General features: G+C 40.4%; 1 protein-coding gene across 1 annotated transcript in view; it reads right to left on the reverse strand.

Moving 5' to 3' along the window:
* The window catches only part of OSBPL2 (oxysterol binding protein like 2), a 256,311-nt gene that overhangs the window by 73,616 nt on the left and 163,347 nt on the right, over nt 1-19,348 (reverse strand). Inside the window, exon 9 of the mRNA XM_044090414.1 lies at nt 4,362-4,490. Coding sequence (XP_043946349.1) covers nt 4,362-4,490 — 129 coding nt within the window. The remainder of the gene's footprint in view (nt 1-4,361; nt 4,491-19,348) is intronic.

Raw genomic sequence — 19,348 nt, forward strand, 5'->3', positions numbered from 1 at the left:
GCTAGTGATAATACTCACATCAGGTGCTAGTGACAGTGATAATATTCACATCAGGTGCTAATAACAGTACTCACATCAGATGCTACCGATAACAATATACACATCAGGTGCTAGCAATAACAATACTCACATCAGGTGCTGGTGATAATACACACATCAGGTGCTAGTGATAATACTCACATCAGGTGCTAGTGATAACAATACACGCATCAGGTGCTAGTGATAACAATACACGCATCAGGTGCTAGTGACTGTGGTAACAATACTCACATCAGGTGCTAGAGATAACAATACTCACATCAGGTGCTAGTGATAACAATACAAACATCAGGTGCTAGTGCTAACAATATTCACATCAGGTGCTAGTGACAGTGATAACAATACTCACATCAGGTACTAGTGATAACAATACTCGCATCAGGTGCTAGTGATAACAATACACGCATCAGGTGCTAGTGACCGATAACAATACTTGCACCAGGTGCTAGTGACTGTGATAACAATACTCACATCAGGTGCTAGTGATAATACACACATCAGGTGCTAGTGACCGATAACAATACTTGCACCAGGTGCTAGTGACTGTGAAAACAATACTCACATCAGGTGCTAGTGATAACAATACACGCATCAGGTGCTAGTGACCGATAACAATACTTGCACCAGGTGCTAGTGACTGTGATAAAAATACTCACATCAGGTGCTAGTGATAACAATACCCGCATCAGGTGCTAGTGATAACAATTCACGCATCAGGTGCTAGTGACCGATAACAATACTTGCACCAGGTGCTAGTGACTGTGATAATACTCAAATCAGGTGCTAGTGATAACAATACACACATCAGGTGCTAGTGACTGATAACAATACTTGCACCAGGTGCTAGTGACTGTGATAATACTCACATCAGGTGCTAGTGATAACAATACTCACATCAGGTGCTAGTGCCAACAATACTCACATCAGGTGCTAGTGATAACAATACAAACATCAGGTGCTAGTGCTAACAATACTCACATCAGGTGCTAGTGACTGTGATAACAATACTCACACCAGGTGCTAGTGACTGTGATAACAATACTCACACCAAGTGCTAGTGACTGAGATAACAATACTCACACCAGGTGCTAGTGATTGTGATAACAATACTCACATCAGGTTTTGCTGACTGTGGTAACAATACTCACATCAGATGCTAGTGATAACAATACTCACATCAGGTGCTAGTGATAACAATACTCACATCAGGCGCTAGTGATAATACACACATCAGGGGTTAGTAACTGTGATAACAATACACACATTAAGTGTTAGTGACTGTGATGATAACACTCACATCAGGTGCTAGTGGTAATACACACATCAGGTGCTAGTGACTGTGATAACAATACTCACATCAGGTGCTAGTGATAACAATACACACATCAGGTGTTAGTGATAACAATACTCACATCAGGTGCTAGTGATAATACACACATCAAGTGCTAGTGACCGTCATACCATTATTCATATCAGGTACTAGTGAAAATGATACACACATCAGGTGATAGTGACTGTGATAACAATAGGCACAGGTGCTAGTGATAATGCACACATCAGGTGCTAGTAATTGTAATAATACTCACACCAGGTGCTAGTGACTGTGATAACAATACTCACACCAGGTGCTAGTGACTGAGATAACAATACTCACACCAGGTGCTAGTAATTGTGATAACAATACTCACATCAGGTTTTACTGACTGTGGTAACAATACTCACATCAGATGCTAGTGATAACAATACTCACATCAGGTGCTAGTGATAACAATACACACATCAGGTGCTAGTGACAACAACACATACATCAGGTGCTAGTGATAACAATACTCACATCAGGTGCTACTGACTACGATAACAAAACTCACATAAGGTGCTAGTGATAACAATACACACATTAGGTGCTAGTGATAACAATACTCACAACAGGTGCTAGTGATAATACATACATTAGGTGCTAGTGATAACAATACACGCATCCATTGCTAGTGACTGTGATAATACTCACATCAGGTGCTAGTGATAACAATACTCACATCAGGTGCTAATGATAACAATACACACATCAGGTCCAGTGATAACAATACACTCATCAGGTGCTAGTGACTGTGATAACAATACTCACACCAGGGTTTGGTGACTGTAGTAACAATACTCACATCAGATGCTAGTGATAACAATACTCACATCAGGTGCTAGTGATAACAATACACACGACAGGTTTTAGTGACTGTGGTAACAATACTCGCATCAGGTGCTAGTGATAACAATACTCACATCAGGTGCTAGTGATACAATACACGCATCAGGTGCTAGTGATAATACACGCATTAGGTGCTAGTGACTGTAATAACAATACTCGCATCAGGTGCTAGTGACTGTGATAACAATACTCACATCAGGTGCTAGTGATAACAATATAGACATCAGGTGCTAGTGCTAACAATACTCACATCAGGTGCTAGTGACTGTGATAACAATACTCACACCAGGTGCTAGTGACTGTGATAATACTCACATCAGGTGCTAGTGACTGTGATAACAATACTCACACTAGGTGCTAGTGACTGTGATAACAATACTCACACCAGGTGCTAGTGATTGTGATAACAATACTCACATCGGGAGTTAGTGACTGTGATAATACTCACATCAGGTACTAGTGATAAGAATACACACATCAGGTGTCAGTGACTGCGATAACAATACTCACACCAGGTGCTAGTGATAACAATACTCACATCAGGTGCTAGTGATAATACACACATCAGGTGCTAGTGATTGTGATAACAATACACACAGGTACTAGTGATAACAATACTCATCAAGTGTTAGTGATAACAATATTCACAGCAGGTGCTAGTGATAATACACACATCAGGTGCTAGTGACTGTGATAACAATACTCACACCAGGTGCTAGTGACTGTGATAACAATACTCACATCAAGTGCTAGTGATAATAATACACACATCAGGTGTTAGTGATAACAATACTCACATCAGGTGCTAGTGATAATACACACATCAGGTGCTAGTGATACTACTCACATCAGGTGCTAGTGATAATACATGCATCAGATGTTTGTGATAATACACACATCAGGTGCTAGTGACTGTGATAATACTCACATCAGATGCTAGTGATAACAATACACACAACAGGTTTTAGTGACTGTGGTAACAATACTCACATCAGGTGTTAGTGACTGTGATAACAATACTCACATCAGGTGCTAGCGACAACAATACTCACATCAGATGCTAGTGAGAACAATACCCACATCAGTTGCTAATGATAACAATACACACATGAGATGTTAGTGACTGTGATAACAATACTCACATCCAGTGGTAGTGAAAACAATGCACACATCAGGTGCTAGTGACTGTGATAATACACACATCAGGTGCTAGTGATAATAATACACACAACAGGTGCTAGTGATAAGAATACTCGCATCAGGTGGTAGTGATAATAATACTCATATCAGGTGCTAGTGATAACGATACACACATCAGGCACTAGTGATAATATTCACATCAGGTGCTAGTGATAGTGATAATATTCACATCAGGTGCTAATAACAGTACTCACATCAGATGCTAGCGATAACAATATACACATCATGTGCTAGTGATAACAATACTCACATCAAGTACTACTGTATGTGATAATACGTCGGGTGCTAGTGATAACAATACACACATCAGGAGCTAGTGATAATACTCACATAGGGTGGTAGTGATAATGCTCACATCCAGTGCTAGGGATAACAATACATCAGGTGCTAGCGATAACAATACACACATCAGGTTCTAGTGGCTGTGATAATACACACATCAGGTGCTAGTGATAACAATACTCACATCAGGAGCTACTGATAACAATACTCATGTCAGGTGCTAGTGACAATACACACATCAGGTGTTAGTGACTGTTATAATACACACATCAGATGCTAGTGAGTGGCTCCCATTCAGATGGGAGATGACTGCTTTGTAACTTCTATACCACCAATATCCTTGTATGACAGCAGTTCAATAAGCAATAAACTGCTCATAGGTTGGTACTAGGCTATCAGCCCTAGGGCCTATACAAGCCTAGCCATAACAATTCCCTGGCTATTTCTTCCCACACTGTTTACTTCCCTGGACCCCTCAGTGAGCTAAACCCAAAGAACAGCAAGTAGCAGCAGGAAACAAAAGGCAAGACAATTTAAGAAACAAATCTACTTAAAAGGAAAGCTATACAGTGGAGATGCTAGTGGGTAAGTATTTCAGTAAAACTCTGAAAAGCGGTATACATTTAAGTATATTTACCTTTGCTGAGTGAGACGGTCTTGAAGGGATCCTCCAGAGTAACTTACTACCAGGTATAACCTGGACAGTCTCCTGCACCTCAGGCATGTCATCTGCCTCATCACTCTCTGATCCGATCTGCTCTTCTATCTGAAAACAGAATAAAAGTGCTATAAATTTCCAAAAGTAAAAACAAACAAACAAAAAACAATCAGGCAAGTATCTCCAAAGGAAGGATGAATAAATACGTCCAAATAGCTAAACAAAGGAAACACAGCTGTATAAGAATGTACCCTAACATTAGATGTCTGATCATTGCTACAGTATTAACCACTGGGACATCCTGCAATATCCCAATATGAGGACAGTGGAGGCCATAAACCCCAGAGCAGTCATGATCTCTTTTGCTGAGGTCACATCCAACAGAAGGGACTAAAAATATTCCTTAAGGAAAGTTACTTTTTATTAAGGAAGAAAGCCTGTCATTGACAAAGAACTGATACTGCAACCAGACTGGGGGTTTTGATGATATTTACAGAGAAAAAACACAACGCTGCTCCGGCACAATAAAGGCTGTCCCTTTTCCCACGAACCAACACTGCTGTTGCAATCACAGGGATAAAACGATGTTCCAACGGATAGTTTAAATATATTATTTAATGAAAAGAATTATAAAAACAGAAAAAGTAACTGATTAAGCGCACACATATATATATATTTCTATAGATTTTTACATATACATATTTTTATAAATGTATTTATATTCTTATGGTATATATTTGACTTTTTATGCACATGTTCACAGATTTACAAAACAATGAAATATTATTTACATAATGATTAATTATTGCTTTTACATGATTTTAAGATACAATATGGAATTTTAAGTGATCGAGGGACGTGTACTATTTATATTCATTATATTTATGATGTTTGAATCAGTATTTGTGTTTGTTGTTCACCATACTGTTTTTTAAAACGTAAGGTACTGAGCAGTTGTGTACAGACCTTAAACTACGAGCTAGCCCTTTTAATTTGGTATAAACTAAATTGGTTTAAACTAATAGTTTGTTCAATTAAAGTAATTGTTGAATTTTAGCCAATAGGCTATCAATGCTTTATTATAAAATGTATGAACTGATAAGAGCAACTTGATTCTGAAGAAGTCTCCGTTAAGGAGACGAAAGCACTTAATCAGTTACTTTTTCTGTTTTTATAATTCTTTTCATTAAATAATATATTTCAACTATCCGTTGGAACATCGTTTTATCCTTGTGATTGCAACAGCAGTGTTGGTTCATGGGAAAAGGGACAGCCTTTATTGTGCCGGAGCAGCGTTGTGTTTTTTCTGTGGTTTGTGCTACTACCTTGGACTGTGTGGTTAATATTTACAGAGAACCTCAGAGATAGAGAGAGAAAGAGAGAAAACACATTTATTGTAAAGTTGAAATCTAGAACGACTTATTGCTCATAGTAGTCTGAAGAAGCAAACTGTCAAAGTATGGGAAAACCTGTATTCCCTAAAGAGTGTGAAAAGGAACTACTGTAGCTAGGTATTTTGTGAAACATACTCTAAGGGCAAAGGACAGAACTGAGAAAGATATTCTGAAACAGAACCTTAAAAGCTTCTTGTGGTCCGGATACTTCAGAAGATTAAGATATGCATTTTTTAAGTCCAAGATAACTAAAAGGGCTTGAGACAGAATGAAGGGAAGTAAAGACTGCAGAATTTTGGGATTCAAAAAAAAAAAAAAAACAAGCTGAGAAGGGACAAATCCAGAACGAGTCTCCAGCTTCCCTCTTTTCTAGGGACGAGGAAAAACCTCGAATAAAGCCAGTTCTCTTTTGCAGAGGAGGGACCAGTTCTATAGTGCCCTGGAGCAATAACTCCTTCAAACTCGGGGGGGGGGGGTTAAAAAGGAGGTGGCCTGATAGAACAGGAGGGACACCTGATCTCCAAGGAACAGAAAGCCGTGACATCCTGTACAGTCTGAGTGATAGAAAGAACACATGGTCTCTGGTGAGTCATTCACAAACTGGAAAGGATAGACAAAGTTTCTGTGAAAGTGGGGTTAAGGGTCACTTCAATTCCTGCTTAGATTTTTCCTGAGATATTTTTTAAATAATACTTATCCTTTGGGGGGGGCGTTTTGTTCTTTTTGAAAGAAGGGTCAGCCTTAGAAGGGTAGTTCCTTTGAAATTTAGGGACAGGAGAAAGAAATATTCATTTAAAACCCTGCATTATCTTCTCTTCTGAAGTTTCTTAAAAATGTCCCTAGCAGCAGGACTGAAGAGTGTATCCCTATCTAGAAGGGCATCCAAGTGTTTAGATTTAACATATTTAGGAAGAAGAGACGAGTCTAAGTCAAGAGAACCTCCTCAGAACAGAACTGGTTTCAGCAGCTCTGCAGACAGGATCAGCGTCATCACAGATGCATTTAGTAGAATGATTAGCTACTTGGAAGCAGAAGTCAGTACAGCAACACTAGAATACCTGGTTTTAGTATCAGGCATTTTGGGCAAATCTGATCAAAGTCCCCAACAGAGACAAGTAAATATGTGTTCATATATGCATGATAAAGAGCACAGAAGGCCAGAGTATAAGCAGAGTGAACCTTTTTTCCATACCCATTAATAGCCCTACTATCCTTATCATTTGGGAGGGTGTTGAAAGAAGGAATGTGTTTAGTAGGTTTATCATATTCTAAGGACATGACATCAGGTTCAGAAGGATTCTTATACAAAATTATGGAAGTCTGGTACTTTATAAAATCTTCTAGGCTTCTTGTTGGCTGGATGTTGGGTTTCAAGAGTTCACTACAGGGCATCCTGCAATGCCTCAAGTACTGGATTGATGGCAGAGGTTTTTGTACCCTCGTGTAAGTCATGTCATAACATCTTCTTTTGCATATCTGACACTTGTTTGCCTTCCACTAAAAATGCTGCATCACCTCAAGTACCGTATCTCCAAAGAAAAGTTCCTTCAAAGAAAAGGAGATGCAGTATCCTCTTCATCAAACTCATACCCCACAGGAGTTTGAATCTGACAATGGTGAGACAAGGAATCCAGATAAGAATCCAAATCATCTTCCTCTGAAGAAGAATCTCTCTGTCTCTTCTGAGGGAAAGCAGTGGAAGGAGGGGGGCATAAGAAAATAACTGTGGGGGCTTCAGAGACACTAAACTCTTATACAGTCCAGAAGGAAATTCATGCCCCTCCTTCTGAGCATCTCTTACCACAGCGGGAAGGAGATGTATGCTTAGTCTTCTGTGTTTTCTTGATAAGGAAGAGGAGCTTGCTTATAATGAGGAGTCTCAGACCCCTTTCATACTTCAACAAGGGAACCTAGTACTTCCGTTTGGCCAACAGCCGGAGTAGTGTTGTAAGATCTCTCTGAAGAGGCAGATGTCTGCTTGGTCAGGGTGTACATGTTAAGAGGCCATGCCATGTTAGCCACGGGACGGCTGTCATACAGGGAGCAGCTGAAGCATCTGGGCAATCAAAATGTTAGCCACTGGGGGGAGCCATGATACAGGCAGCAGATGAAGCATCTGGGCAGTCAGAGGACTCATCAAATGACATAGCAGAGACGTCTGGGTCTGAGAGGACAGCTGAAGCATTTGATTTGATCTTTTTAAGCTTCTTTTTCTAATGCTGGACGTCTGAGCAGGAAGGAATAGTATCCATTCTGACTTGGTTGAGCTCTTTCAGTATTTTATTTTCCAAGTAATAACTTGGCAATAACTTACCATCTCTGGAAAGTATCCTATCATGGGTGTCAAAAAATATCTCTCTGGAAAAGTAATATTAGGTGATGTCAACAATGACTGGCAAAACTCAATTTACAGTTCTCCACAGATAGCATAAACCTACTTGGATTTCACCCAACCTTTACCAGTTCTGCAAACCAAAATGGCTCAATTATTGACTGGGTTTTGATCTCCCATCATAGCAATTTCTCTACATCCAAAACACTTCCAGTCTCGATCAGTGATCATCACACCATCTGCACAACTAGAGTTATCTCTCATTCATGCAGACAACATACCTACAAGATAGTATGAAACCTAACCAACTTTGACCAGCAGACCTTTAGACCTTTATAAATATATTAAACTCCATTAATTGTTTCTTCCTTAAATACTTACAGCTAGATGATGCAATTGAACAATTTAATTCAACATTCCTAAATATTTTAGACAGTTTAGTTCCCACCAGAAGGAAGAGAGTCAAAACCAACTACACTTCTTGACTTTCTGTCTATACCATATCACTCATGCAAAAAACAGACAAGGCTTGGACAACTTACCTAAAACATAAGACCATTTCAAACCACTGCATAACCTTGTAAAGAAACAGATTAACTTAGATAAAAAACAATTCTATGCAAAGCCACAAGATCAACACAAATCCAGTCCCAAAACCTTCCGGCACACTATCAAAAACATCATACACCCAGGAAGTCAGTCCTTCCCCAACTCTCCTGTGATAGTACCTCCCCTGACATAGCATCTCAATTTAATTTTTACTTCATCGATAGCATAGCTTCCATCACTAAAAAATTTCCTCCATCATCCTCTACTTTCTCTGAGCCTCCTATTACCTGTTGCTCCATATTTTCCCTTCAACCAGTTCCCACTTCCTTCAACAAGTCCCTCTTGTGCAAGCTCAAACCATGTTCCCACTCTACAAACAATCTTCCTAATGAATTCCTAAAAATGGCTGCTGACTCAACTGCCTACCCAGCAGTCTCCACAATCATTAACAGATCTATCAGGGAAGCTTATGTCCCCTCCCTGTGGAAAAAATCCTTCATCCTTTCCCTCCACAAAGGTGGCACCTCTACAGAAATTTCTAACTTTAGCGCAATTGCTATTCTTTCATCACTATCACAACTTCTAGAAAAAATGCATCCATAAACACCTTTTTCAATACTTACTTAACAGTAATCTCTGTCTCACCCAACCATGGATTCAGACCAGCAAACAGCACTATTACTGCTCTACTATCCTTTACTGATGTTGTCAACTAAGCTCGTGACTCAGGAAATGTTGTCTCTTCTCTGTTCTTAGATCTATTCAAAGCCTTTGACATGGTCTCCTATCCTAAACTCTTATCCCAACTATCACTTCTGTGCTTAACTGAAGCATCCTTATAATGGTTCACTAGCTCTCTCTCTATAACAGATATCAGTCTGTCAAATGGAAGTCTAACTTCTCTCCTTACTTAACAGTCAGCACTGGGGTACCCCAAGGCTCAATACTAAGTCCACTCCTCTCCAACATTTTTATTAACCATCTTAATACTGCCACCAAACAAGCTACTCTAATTCTATTTGCCAACAACTCTACATTAATCTGCTCCACCAGGAAGCTTTCTCATCTACAGAGCTTAACTCAGAAAGCATCAATTCCATTGAGTCTTGGCTTACCAACAACCATCTACTACTGAAGACCCCAAAAAACTAAACTTCTACTTAGTCAATGTTATAATAAAATAGCTAAATTTGTCACAGGCCAAGCCCACTACTCTCACCATTACTCTGCTCTCAAGTCACTAAATTGTCTCAGACTACCCCAACTCCTCACCTTTAATCAACTAACATTAACTCGCAAAATACTGTACAACTCCCCACTTTCACAAACTACATCATCACTGCTTCAACACTATATTCCATCTTGTGACCTACACTCTTCTCAAAAGTATCTACTATTTACAAACCTCAACGATCTAACGGGGTTAATCTGTATTCTAACTGGGTTGCCAAATCATGGAATAGCATTCCAGAATCAATCAGGCTTACACCCCACTACTATTCCTTCAAGTCTAGACTGAAAGAACATCTAACCAATAACTGGACCTGCCCATCCTCCACGCCATCTTAGTACTCCTTTCCATTCCCTTCTCCCCAGTCTTAATTCACCTTTTCTTGATCTATCCTACTTACCTACTTTCTAATCTAACCTTTATATAATTCCTTAACCTTCAAATGTTTCTTCTCTCTATTCTTACACTAACCTTTATCTATCCAGAAATTATGACCGAAATGTACTACCCAAGTGTCTTGCCAGAAAGTGTATATAGTTTTACAACTTATTACTTATTTTATTTTATTTATTTATTATTTTATTTGCATTTGTTTAACCAGGATAGTCCATTGGGCTCAAGAACCCGTTTTCAATGGAGTCCTGGGGAGAAAAGCTCCACATACATAATTAACAGAGAATGAGGATAAACATAGACATTACATGGGGTTAAACATTTTCTTGTACTTATTCTGTAATATATTTTTCATGGATTATTGTGTAAAGTACATATTAGGAACTCTCTTCTATCGTCTATATAATTATGTTCAACTTTACCGCTTGAGTTATATTAGCTTATTTTCTTCCTTTATTGTATCCAGAAATTGTACTCCCGTGTGATTGTCTTAGTATTTGTAACCAATGTTGATTTGTAATTCTGGGCCTCCGCTGAAAAAGAGGCTCGTACCCAGTCAGACTTTACTGGTAAACAAATGTCAAATAAATAAATAAATAAATACAAGTAAATTTTAAGAAAAGACAAGCAGTTCCTGAGGATCTTGGGTACGAAGAATTGGAAAACAGATCACTTACAAAACAGTGATTGGATCGTAGGCAAAAAAGTCATTTAGTATGGTTGCCTATGTAAGGTATTTGCATCCACAATCACATTTCCCTTAACTGACATTAAAAAGGTTAGGTTTTGTTAAAAAAATGAAGAGAAAGTTTCCCCAAATGGGAATACTTATCTGCCCAAAGCAAGTGGAACTACAATGATTGTACATATGAGAGGCTAACAAAAAAATGCCAGTTCAGTGTTTGGGCTGGTGGCGAGAAAGTTGTGCGGTACTTCATGCCCATACTTTATTTATTACATAGCCACGGTGATCTCAGGTCATAAGTCAGATATACGGACCGAGAGGAAGAAGCCAAGGCTTTGGTTTCCTAGCCGCATGTGAGTCTACTCCTGGCAGGCTATCCCAGTGGTTAGCAGTACCACAACAGTGGTCATAGGATGGACATAACTAAAATGCTCCCCAAGGGAAGAAACAGATATCCTCAAACTCAAACAGAAAGATAAAGCTCCAAAAACAAAAATGGAGGAATTGGAAAGGCATACTGCCTTTTTAGAAGAAAAACTCCCTTTGAGGTTCTTAGCTGCATTATTCTACTTATACACTAATCAGGGTTGGCAAATCTGAACAGAAACAGACAAAAGTTTCTGCTTTGAAACATTTAAATTCTTTTTATATTTCTGATACAAGAAACTCTTTTGAGGTAAGTTCTTAATTAGCAGAAAGAACCTTCCTGACATGGAACTTATTTAAAATTAATGTGTGCTGTCATAACAAGTCTACAAAAATATACAAAACCACTTAAAAAAATCATTTGTAAATCATTCCTCACAGTAAAAGTACTTAGGAAATGCTACGGAAATAAGGAAATGACTCAACACTGAAGGATTTGGGAACTAATAACTTTGCCTTAAAGTAATTTTAAAGTGACATGCAGTGACAAAGACTAAACACTAGACCTAGTAATGGTGCTTACACATAAGGGAACCACATACAGCAAGACCAGCAAAACATTGTATAACAGTATCAACTAACTTTCATAGGTTTGTAGGTATAAACTGGGCTAATGATCACCAGAGCCTTTATAAGCCTACCCCGAAACCCAACTTAATAGTGCCCTTCTGTATTATGGGCATTTATTAGGAGGTGACATGTTAGGAAATTTCTAGAGGTTACCTGTGTGTGAGTGTGTGTGTGTGTGTGTGTGTGTGTGGGGGGGGGTATATGTCAGTTTGGGCATTACTGTCTGCCTGCTGAGACATTGGGGTCACCGCCAGGGTGAATTTACAATTTCCCATCCATTGGTCAATGTTATTCTTAAATAGGGTTCGGGATGGTCTCTGCTTTACATGGCTGGGGACCCTGTTCCAGAGCATGGTGAAATACATATCTGTCTTACCAACATGTCTTACTTATGTCACAAGCAAAATTTAAATCCTTGGATCTAGTGGTTCTGATGCTGTTTGTTGTGCAGATGTGCAAAAGGTCCACCATTTGACATGAATGTGTAACCCATTCACTCCCTTTTTCCAGTACCCACTTTATCTCATTCAGGACTGCACGGGTACCAGAGCTTATCCCAGTTTTCAATGGGCATAAGGAAAAAAAAATTCTGGATGGGATTCCGTCTATTGCAAGATCTACACATGCATGCACACAGGAACACACATGTAAACACACACACACATACGCGCGTGCGCGCGCACACACCAACAAACAATTCAAAGCTTACCAGTTCACTTTTTAGCAAATCTTTGGAACATGGGAGTGGGGGACTGATCCAGCTGGCAACAGCCAATGTGGACACAGGTGGGACATGCAGACACTGCAGAGATGGCAGCCTAACAGGGAACTAAACTGCAGAACAAAGCACTGTGAGGCATAAATTGTAACCAAGGCATCACTGTGCTCCCCTTGCACTTTCTCAGTGAAATTAAAACACTGACACTTAAGACTTCTGACCACATTTTATGGCAGAGAAATCTAATTAAAACATAACAAGACTCGGAAAGAGTTGATGAATGCAAGCAAAACAAAACTAGGTCCTTTTCTATTTAAATAACATTTGAAAGAAAATAAACAATATCTCAGTGTTACCACTATAAAGTTGACACATTTTAAATATGTACTCGCTGCTGTCTTCTTACGAAATCACTTTTACTGCAATGACATTTATGAAAAAAAAATAAATAAAAAAGTGCTCTTGAAGTAATGTCAGCTTAGACACAAGGTGCATCTACCCTCTTCAGGTAGATGAATGATTCGAGTGAGAAAAGCCCACTGCAGTTTGGAGCATTCTGCGTGTATTTCATATGAAAAGAAATCACAGTCCTGGTGCTTTATACCAGTACTCATCACTGCTTACATTTTTTTTGCCAGTCTTGGGTGCTTTTGTAAGATGGTGTATAAGCTTCTCTGCACTGTGAAAAGGACATTGATAAAATCTGTTAGAGGAACAGGTTTTCCTGCAGTCCAACTGAAATAGAAGTACACATCTGCAACATTTTACTTCAAAGCCCCTATGCACTGGATGAATGCTGGAAAAAATCCCAAGCACTACAAATCACAACCTACAGAAATGTCAGCAATCATAACACCAAGTGCACGCACACTGAAGAAAAGTGAACAAAAATACTGAAGAGCAAACATTCAACATCATTCTTCTCCTTTAGATTTGTTTTTTTGCAGTGGAGCAAGTCCCCCACATCCAGTGAACTTATACATACCAACTCTAAGATCGCCACATCCAGTGAACTTATACATACCAACTCTAAGATCGCCACATCCAGTGAACTTATACATACCAACTCTAAGGTCGCCACAACTTGGAGAAAAGAGAATTTTCTGAGAAACTGCCACCTTTGACCTAGAATATGCAATTGCATTTTTCCACGATTCTGATTCAGCACAACAGGACTCGCATCACTGGGCCTCGACATTTCAAATGTTACCAGTACAAAAAAAATTAAACCTCCCTAGCCTCAGCCAAAAGAAAGTCAAAAGACAAGGGCCCAGGGGACCAAGTTTTGAACTTCAGTTATGCCAAAGAAGGCTTGAACTCCTGGAATCATAGTGCAGTTAACAATGATGAGTGAATATATTAACAAATGACAAAGAATCATTAACATAAATGTCCACAAAGGACACTTAAAAAAGCACAGGAAGCAGTCCTAGGGAAGTGGCCTTTGACAGCTACACTTTTCATCTGTCAGTTAGCTCCTTGGTGGCAAAATGTAGCGCAGTTAATACATGTAGTTGGTTAGGGTTTGCTTAGCCATTACAAGTTCCCCTTTACCAGCAGCAAAGGAGACAAACTGTTCTGACTTTCTAAGCTGATGCGTAAGTTGAGAATGTGCCAGTTGATTAACACCCATTAGAGCAAGTTGTGATCAAGTGAAGAAATTTGGTTGAAACCACTTTCACAGACAGTGGAATTTTCTCCTTTCTCCCCTGTTGTGTGACTTTGGAGTAGGTATATTTAAGTTTGGGGGTGCAGGGTTGCCCCCCCCCAATACAGTAGACATGTCCCTCTCCTTGCAAAAAAACTTTCCTACAAGGTTCAGTGAAAGTTGTTTCAACCTTTTTTTTTTTTTGATTGGCACTTGATTAAAAAGTTGTCAGTTGATCAACACAAACTCATGCAAGTCGAGGCTATGGAAGTTTTTTCCCTCTGGATTCTATCATATGGAGAAAAATACGCAGGCAGAAGGATTGTTTTATGGATAGCTCTGACACCACTAATGGGTTACCTTAAGGACGCCCAACCCTTGTCAATTATCAGACAGGGATAATTACCAACAAGAACCTGCTGCTCAAAGATCCTGCATGCAGCTGTTATGGCCATTAAGGAAAGCATCCAATCCTGTAAACTAGGGGGTTCCAATGGAGGACAGGTAAGTCTGTCCATCACTAACTTCACATTTAAAGTAGAAGAAATATTCTTCAGGTTCATAGGTAGGTACTAGGCTATTGGCCCTAGGGCTATATAAGCTTAGCCAAAAAGGTACCCTGGCTTTCGCCACCCAAGAAAATTATTTCCTGTGCGCTTGTCGAGCAGAGCCACAGAGGTGACCCCTGGGGTGAATTTCCTATTTCCCATCCAATCAAGATTTTTCTTGAAGAGTGCTAATGAGGAGCTTTGTTTGATATAGATAGGTAGTTTGTTCCAGAGTATGGGAAGTCTCTGGGATGGAAATCTATCCTTCCAGTATGTTGTGCTTATTGTGTTGACAAGGTTTAGGTCCCTACAGTGTGTAGCTCAGAGGGATTGGGGTTTCTTTAAGTGGAGCATGTCCAACAGCTCTGGGTTTGACATAGCTTTGTATGTTAGGCAGAGATCGCCTCCGAGTAGGCGATATGCAATAGAGTAAAGCTGGAGTTTTTTGAGACGGTCTGTGTAGGGCATCTGTTTGAGGCTGGTAATCCTTTTTGTGAGGTATTTCTGCGTCCTTTCCAGTTGTTATAGATGTCTTGTGAGGTATATTCCAAAAGGGGAGTTGTACTCTATAATGGGTCTAATGAGTGACAAGTAGAGGGGAACAATGACCTCTTTTTTTCCTGATTGAGAAACCTTTTGTGATGAGGTATGCCACGTAGAAGGATTTCCTGACTACTATGGCAATGTGATTATCAAAGGAGAGACTACTGTCCACCTGTGTCCCAAGGTCTCATCACACTTTCGGTGTTAAGTAGACTACCACCTATGTGGTAGCGCATGGGTACAGAGTTTTTGCCAAAGGGAATGACAGTGCACTTTTTGGCATTGAGCTTGAGGCCATGGCTTTGACACCAGGTATCTGTCTCAGTGAGGCCCTTTTGTAGGATGTCCACATTGTTAGGAATTTCGATTATGGCTCCTAGTTTGCAGTCATCTGCAAACTTCATTAGCAAAAGTCCTTCTGTGTTAGCCTGTACTTCAGAAAAGTAGATAAACAGGAGAGGATCCAGGACTGAACCCTGTGGTACTCCACTTGTCACTGGTCTGAAGTTGAATTTGGAGTCTGCTACTTTCACAGTGTGGGTTCTGTCAGTGAGCCAGTTGGCAACCCATCTTGTGATATAGGGATTTATACTTAGTTTAGTGAGTTTGTCTATAATTTCAGAGTGGGGGATGGTGTCAAAAGCCTTGGCGAGCTCTAGATAGGCTGTGTGAACCACTTTACCCTCATCTATGACTTTGGTGACTGCTTCAAAAAAAGTCTATCAGGTTTAGGAGACATGATCTGCCTTTTACAAACCCGAACTGGGTGGGGTCCAGAGTTTGGAGATTACCAATGTCTTTGTTTATCAGTTTTGCAGACCAGGCTCTTTAGGCTAATAGGGCGGTAGTTCCCAGGATCCATGGTGGCTCCCCCTTTGTGGAGTGGGATAACAGTCGCTGTGCACCATTCAGTGGGCACAAAGCCTGAGGTGAGGCTACGATTGAACATGGTGCTTAGGTGGGGTGCCAGTTCATTCTGTAGTTCATGTAGAACGCAGCCTGGGATGCTGTCAGGTCCCATGGATGCTGTGTTGTTGGCTTTGCAGAGTGTGTTTTTTAACCTGTGCAGCCGTGATTACAGGAACTTTGCATTCTTCCGGTAGAGAGATGGGCCCTTTCGGGGGTGAGAGGGGGGTAAAGTTAGCACTGAACCTATCTGCCAGAATGTTGGCAATATCAGTTGGTTCTGTATATTTAGTGCCATTGTGCTGTAACTCAGAGCAGATCTGAGTGTTCCCATTTAGATTCTTGACATAGCTATAGAATGCTTTGTGGTTGTCTTTAGAGTCAGTGGTGATTTTGTTTACGTAACTAGCTTTGGAGGATTTTATGAGGGATCTCAGCTTCTTACTGAGGCTGACCAGTGAGCTCCTCCAATCATGGGACTCTACTCTTTTTTGCAACAGTTTCTTTCTTCTGTTATACAGTTTGTTTATGGCAGGGGACAACCAAATTGGCTTCCTTTTTTTGGAGGATAGCATCTTGGTTCTGTTCAGGATAGCACGATGCACTCATGTTCAGAGGTAACAATGGTAAACCCCTTTGCCACTTTGAGGAACTGCTCAAAAAAAGGTGCTGGACCACAGTGCTGCCACCTCCCACAAAGCTGTATTGTATTGTAATAAGGTGGCAGAAATCTGCATCATGACAGCAGAATAACCCATACCGAGCAGGTACCACAGACAGGTCAGGATCACCAGCAAACTAAATGACTTGGGTACTGGAGGGAAACTCTCCACTGAGATGGAAAACCTCTTCCACTCAGCAGAGTATGTCTGAAGAATGGCAGGCTTCATGGTAATTTGATCACGTTTGCAAATACAAAGGAAGATTAGACAGGAGATGAGGAGACAACCAAGATACCATATCCCTAAGGTACAGCTGGTTGTCTCTCAAGCTAAGGGACACTTTCTCAGGTTGTACTGAGATAGTTTTTTTTTGCATAGCCATAGACCCAAGAACTGGAAGCCACAACTTTCTATGTTGCTATGGGTGATGAAGAAGGTGAGGTTTGATCTCTTTTCCTAATTTTATAAGGAAGTGTGAATTCAGATGAAAAGGTATACAAGTCTTTCCTGCAAAAATGGAGACAAGATGAAGCTATCATCAACTCCTTACTGCTCTGCTGAAACCAGCAGAAATTAGACACACATTCTTCCAAATGGGAAAAGGTCAAGCTCCTGTGTACCACTTTCCCCAGAAAAGCTTAACCTTGGTCCCAGGAGAAAACTGAATGGTGGTCATAACATTATAACATCATACTCATGTCCTACAGGATATAAATATCTGCTGACAAATATTTTGGTCTATGGGTTAACACCAGACCCAAACCAGCTGTCTGCAAGGGATTTAAACTTGTTCACATTTCTGTCTTGCCATCTGACAGAAGTGAGAGGGAGAGGCTCGGGTCTGAAACCCCCTTTTCAGAGCTTGAAAGAAGACAGGCAATGCTGAAACTCACACTGCTTTATGTCATGCTCCTTTGGGAGAGGGCACTAGACAGGCAATGCTGAAACTCACACTGCTTTATGTCATGCTCCTTTGGGAGGGGGCACTAGACAGGCAATGCTGAAACTCACACTGCCTTATGTCATGCTCCTTTGGGAGGGGGCACTAGACAGGCAATGCTGAAACTCACACTGCCTTATGTCATGCTCCTTTGGAAGGGGGCACTAGACAGGCAATGCTGAAACTCACACTGCTTTAATGTCATGCTCCTTTGGAAGGGGGCACTAGACAGGCAATGCTGAAACTCACACTGCTTTATGTCATGCTCCTTTGGGAGGGGGCACTAGACAGGCAATGCTGAAACTCACACTGCTTTATGTCATGCTCCTTTGGGAGGGGGCACTAGACAGGCAATGCTGAAACTCACACTGCTTTAATGTCATGCTCCTTTGGGAGGGGGCACTAGACAAGCAATGCTGAAACTCACACTGCTTTATGTCATGCTCCTTTGGGAAGGGGCACTAGCTTCCCTGCACAAATTAGAGAGAGAGAGAGAGGGCTTCCTAACTTAACAGTAAAACATCTATCTGCCATCAGAATCTCCAATTTCTTAGCTGCAAGAAGGGTAACCATGCAAACAAAATGGGGGTCATCATCCACCATTCTACAGGCCTGTGCCCAGTAATTTGGGTCCGAAACTAGCAAAAGGTACAGGAGATTATGAAGATTTTGCAGTCACTGACACCTCATTGCCACTGACACAAAGGAGAACATCATGCAGGGGAGTACAATGTTTAATTAAGCCAGGCATGTTTCCCATGGTGCACTCCTGAGACAGATGCCCTAAACATAGCAAGTAATAAACATTAACAATTACTTACATCTACTTAAACACTTTCACAACAAGAACCACTTTTAATTAATTTACAAATACTACTGCTGACGTGACTCATACCCGTGTACTCTTGTGCGTATTAGTTTATTCTGGATGCAGACAATACGCATGTATTTACAAATGAGCAGTGCAGTTAGAAGCGCTACTTGTATGTCCACACATGGCTAAGTCTAGGTATAGGTTCATAGGTTAGTACTAAGCTAACTGCCCTTGCGAGCCATTTTAAGCCTAGTCAGTTATCCCTTGTGAGACTCAAACCCTGCACCTTATGTTTGTAAGGCAAACACCTTAACCATTAGGCCACCCTCCCAACTAAATAAACTGCCTCTGCAGGGCTCGAACCCAGGACCCTGTATACTGTAGTCACAGTAGTCACCCACTAAACCATCATAGCAATTATGGTTCCCAAGGTGAGAATCAAATCATGTACCTTGTGTCTGTGAACTAGACACTTTAACCATTATGCTAAAATCCAAGTTAAGTGCTCTTAAAGGAAATCTCCATGCTCTCATACAGTTTAACTCAATCATTAAGTTTCATTTCTCCATACAATATGGCTCCAGTATTGTGTAGGTACCAGAAACCT

The sequence above is a fragment of the Protopterus annectens genome, chromosome 12.part0 (genome assembly GCF_019279795.1).
Source record: "Protopterus annectens isolate FY-2018-M chromosome 12.part0, PAN1.0, whole genome shotgun sequence".
Classification (NCBI taxonomy): Eukaryota; Metazoa; Chordata; order Ceratodontiformes; family Protopteridae; genus Protopterus; species Protopterus annectens.